At 61.5% G+C, this 4400-nt stretch overlaps 1 protein-coding gene across 1 annotated transcript in view; it reads left to right on the top strand.

Moving 5' to 3' along the window:
• Positions 1 to 4400, top strand: part of LOC103903536 (zinc finger protein 777) — a 10777-nt gene continuing 6377 nt past the window's right edge. Inside the window, exons 1-6 of the mRNA XM_019473411.1 lie at positions 1 to 46; positions 115 to 261; positions 1547 to 1660; positions 1981 to 2109; positions 2863 to 2994; positions 3438 to 4345. Coding sequence (XP_019328956.1) covers positions 1 to 46; positions 115 to 261; positions 1547 to 1660; positions 1981 to 2109; positions 2863 to 2994; positions 3438 to 4345 — 1476 coding nt within the window. The remainder of the gene's footprint in view (positions 47 to 114; positions 262 to 1546; positions 1661 to 1980; positions 2110 to 2862; positions 2995 to 3437; positions 4346 to 4400) is intronic.

The raw sequence follows: 4400 nt of genomic DNA on the forward strand, positions 1-4400 counted from the left end.
ATGCGGAACTCCTTATGGGGGCTTCTGGGGAGCTGCTTTTTGGGCAGTTGAAGGGCTGGGGGTGATGTCTGAGGGGCTGGGAGCTGTTTGGGGGGGAGCTGCCCCCCCCTGCAGCCCAGCCCCTGTGCTCCCAGGTGCCGGTGACTTTCGAGGACGTCGCGGTGCACTTCAGCAGGCAGGAGTGGGCAAGCCTGGACGATGGGCAGAAGGAGCTGTACAGGACCGTGATGGAGGGCAACTACGAGACGCTGGTGTCCCTGTGTAGGCTCTCTTTGCGCTGGTTTGGCAGCCGCCGTCGCTGCCCGGGGAGCTCTCTCGGGGTTACTTTTCTGCCTCGTTGCGTTTCACTGGGATCTCCAGCCCTCAAATGATCCTCTCAATTCCCTGTCCCCTCTGGCAGTGGTCGGAGGTTGAGCAGGTACACGCAGGAGGGGGTAGTAAGTGCTCGGTGTCTTCTCCTCGTGGAGAACAGGTACACTGAGCTCCCTGGGTTGTCGTCACAGAAATTCCCTCTTCGACGTCTGTCTAGATCCTCGTGTTGTTTCCCGTCAGCGTGGCGGATGTGCCGTCCGTTTGTCCTGGCGTGGGGACGGAGGCTGGTCGCACTCCCTCGTCGCAGCGGGAGAGCAAGGCAGGGGAGAAGATCTCATGGGGCAGAGTTTGGGGTGATTCTGGCTGGATTTTCAAATGTGTGGCCCTCGCAGCTGGAAATGAGCTTTCCAAAAAGTCTGGTTGGACTCGATGATCTTAAAGGTCTTTTCCATCCTAAATGATTCCATGATTCTATGACACCCCGCTTAGCCCAGCCAGGGCCTCGTGCTTGTAATTAAATCTTTCCAGTGCTCAGATGATGGAGCAGGGGCCTGGACGTCCCAGCCAGGGCCGCCCCCTCTTGCCGTGGGACTCCCCTGCAAGTGCTGCCTGAGGAGCCAGAGCAAAAGTGCTGAGGAAGGAGGTGAGGGGCGAGCGTAATCCCAAAGCAGGGCAGGGAGCTCGTGGCAGTGCCTCTTGTCGCAGTGGGGCGAGTCGGCCGTCCATCCTCACCCGGCACTGCGCGCTCGGCCTGGCTGAGCTCCTGGCTGGTGGGGAGCAGCAGTACCGATGTGTGGTGGTTTGGAGCAGATACAGGTAGTGAGGCCAGGCTACGGAGCTGCGGGGAGGTGTACCCGCGCTGACATTCAATCAAGAGCCTTACAATTCTCTTCCTGTGCTTCAGGGTGTTTTCCTGTCTGCAAGGTGAATTTCTGGGGGGTTTCTGTAGCAGGGGTTTCCCCCACGTGGAGCAGGGATGGATTTTCTTGCAGTTGTTGCCGGGAGGGGAGGTTGTCAGACGTGCCAGAGGGTGCTGCTTTTCAGATTCCGCCCTAGAAGTGCTGCCTGCTGGCCCCGGTCTGTGTCCGTAACTCCCCGTGTGCCGGCACTGACGCTGGCCCGGTTGGAGATGAAGTTTTTCTGGGCTGGGACTGACTGCGTTGACAGGCTGTGGGTGCACCCGCAAAGACGCTGTCGCCTCTTGCCTCTGATGTCTGTCTTGCTCTTGAAACAGACTGTGCCCTATCCAAGCCGGAGCTCTTATCTCGGATCGAAAAAGGAGAAGAGCTGTGCACGCCGGCCGAGTCAGACCTGGAGGGAGCAGACGTATCGCCAGAGCTAGCCGTAGGTGCGTGACACTGGGTTTCTTCCGTGCCAGAATCCTGGCTCCTGGCTGCTTACCGGGATGATTGCGGTCCCTGCCCTCAGCCGCAGGGACTGAGGTGTCTCCCGTGATGGCTGTGGACAGTCTGTGCTGGGAGAGGACACAAGGGAACGTGCTGGGACACGTCGATAGCCTGGAAACCTTCCCCTGACCCAGCAGCTGCTCTGTGCTGCAGAGATCCTGATGCCCTGTGGGCCCGGGAGCGGGGGACGCCCGCCGCTGTGCTTGCGCCTCTGAGCTCCCGGCTGGCTGCCGGTAAAGCCGAGTGCCCTTCTCCTCCCCAGAGCCGGACCACCCGAGCTGCACGAGCGATGATGGTCTGCTGGAGATGAAGACAAAGGAGCCTTGCGAGGGGAACTGTAGGGACCCGGAGGAAAGCGGGAGCCTGGCGGTCACAGTGAACTGCAGGGCGCGTGAGTGGCTGGCACACCCAGCTGATGCGAGGGATCCTGGGCCCCTGCCCGGCTGTATCTCACCCAGCATCATCACCGCTCCTCTTGCCTTCGCAGCGCGTGTCCCTCATGAAGCCACCGCTGTCCCAGCAGATCTTAGCCAGCCAACCCCGTCCCCTTCCGCTCCTCTCTCCACGTGCTGTTGCGAAGCGGTGGATCTGAACTGGTCTCCGTCGCCCCCGCCCGCAGCAGGTACTGGGACAGAGCCCTTCAACCCTCCCTGGCGGGGCTGGCAGCCTCGAGGAGCGCCAGCGTGCTCAGAGAGCAGCAGGAGGTTTGCACGGGGCTCTCTCTGGGCCTGGGGCTTTCAGGACAGGGTTTTACGCGATTCGGACAGGCCACGAAAGGGTTCTGGCAGTAAATCCTGCTGCCAGCCTTGACACCGTAAAGGACAAGGCGTGGCATGGCGTGAGCCAGCCCACCCAGTCGATTTGCTTCGAAGGATGAGCCCCAGTGTTTCTGTTAGACTCCCCCCATCCCGCCTAAGTGACATTTGTCACCGCAGACCGCCCTTGGGGTGTCTGCAGGGACGAGCTGTAGCAGTCCAGGTGTGAAGACACTGAGCTAGAAGAGGAGAATGGGGCTGAGATTTGTGCTGGCTGGGGAGAGTGGGGGAGGCGAGGGGCGGGGGCGGGAGGAAAGCCTCTTGCCGTTTACGGCCTTGTCTTCAAAACCGCGTGGAAGAGTGATATTTGGGTTCTGAAAAACTTCCAGCAGATGCCGAGGTGGGGATCCCAATGGAGGTACTGCAGGAGGAGGTCGCTGTGGAGAAGCCGGCAGTGCCTGAAACGCCCCCGAAGGGTCTGGAAGAGGAGGACGTGAAAGATTCGGGGAATGGTGGCCAGGGTCCGGCGGGGACAGGGAAGAGAGCACCGGGATGGTGGGAGAGCACCAGGATGGGGGGAGCACCGGGATGGGGGGAGCACCGGGATGGGGGGAGAACACCGGGACAGGGGAGAGAGCACCGCGATAGGGGAGCACCGGGATCGTGGGAGAGCACCGGGACAGGGGAGAGAGCTCCAGCCCCAGTGTTTCTGTTAGACTCCCCCCATCCCGCCTAAGTGACATTTGTCACCTCAGACCGCCCTTGGGGTGTCTGCAGGGACGAGCTGTAGCAGTCCAGGTGTGAAGACACTGAGCTAGAAGAGGAGAATGGGGCTGAGATTTGTGCTGGCTGGGGAGAGTGGGGGAGGCGAGGGGCGGGGGCGGGAGGAAAGCCTCTTGCCGTTTACGGCCTTGTCTTCAAAACCGCGTGGAAGAGTGATATTTGGGTTCTGAAAAACTTCCAGCAGATGCCGAGGTGGGGATCCCAATGGAGGTACTGCAGGAGGAGGTCGCTGTGGAGAAGCCGGCAGTGCCTGAAACGCCCCCGAAGGGTCTGGAAGAGGAGGACGTGAAAGATTCGGGGAATGGTGGCCAGGGTCCGGCGGCAGACGTTCCCGAAGAGCCGGGTAAGGAGGCGATACCAGATGTCTGCAGAGCAACGGCACAGGCAGATCCCGGCTGCGCGGTCGCCTCCCTGGGAGAGCCCGTGGAGGGCTCCTGCATGGGCCGGACTGCTGCCTGCCAGCGAAACTCCACCCGGGAGAAATTCTACTCCTGCCCCGTGTGCAGGAAAAACTTTCTGCTGAAGATCAACCTCGTCATCCACCAGCGGAGCCACAGCAACTGGGTGCCTTACATCTGCGTGCACTGCGACCGGAGCTTCATGTCCAAGAGGAAAATCCGGCATCACCTGCAAGCCCGGGCAGCCAAAGGGTTCTGCCAGCCCTTGGAGGCGGAGGAGTGCTCCGGCCAGGCCCCGTGCCCTGCCTCCCAGCCCCGAGCCCTGAGCAGGGACTGCGGCACGGTGTGGGGGAAGCCCAGCCCCAACAGGTACCCGCTGTCACCTGGGAAAATGATGTATACGTGTAGCGAGTGCATGGAGAACTTCTCCAGCCAGAGCTTTCTGGTCCTGCACCAGCGACAACACACTAACCGCCACCTCATCCTCTGTCCCTGCTGCAACAGGACCTTCACTTGGGCCTCCGACTTTGTCCGCCACCACCGGACCCACACGGGCGAGCGGCCCTACCAGTGCGGCGTGTGCCAGAAGGCTTTCAAGCGGCGCTACCACCTGATCGTGCACCAGAGGATCCACGTGCGGCAGAAGAGGCCGTACCCCTGCAGGGACCAGCTGCCAATGCCGGTGGCACCCGTTTAAGCGCAGAGAGGGACGCTGGAAGCGGGAAGTGTAGCGGAAGGGGGGGTGG

Source organism: Aptenodytes forsteri, unplaced genomic scaffold, assembly GCF_000699145.1.
Source record: "Aptenodytes forsteri isolate BGI_AS27 unplaced genomic scaffold, ASM69914v1 Scaffold428, whole genome shotgun sequence".
NCBI lineage: Eukaryota > Metazoa > Chordata > Aves > Sphenisciformes > Spheniscidae > Aptenodytes > Aptenodytes forsteri.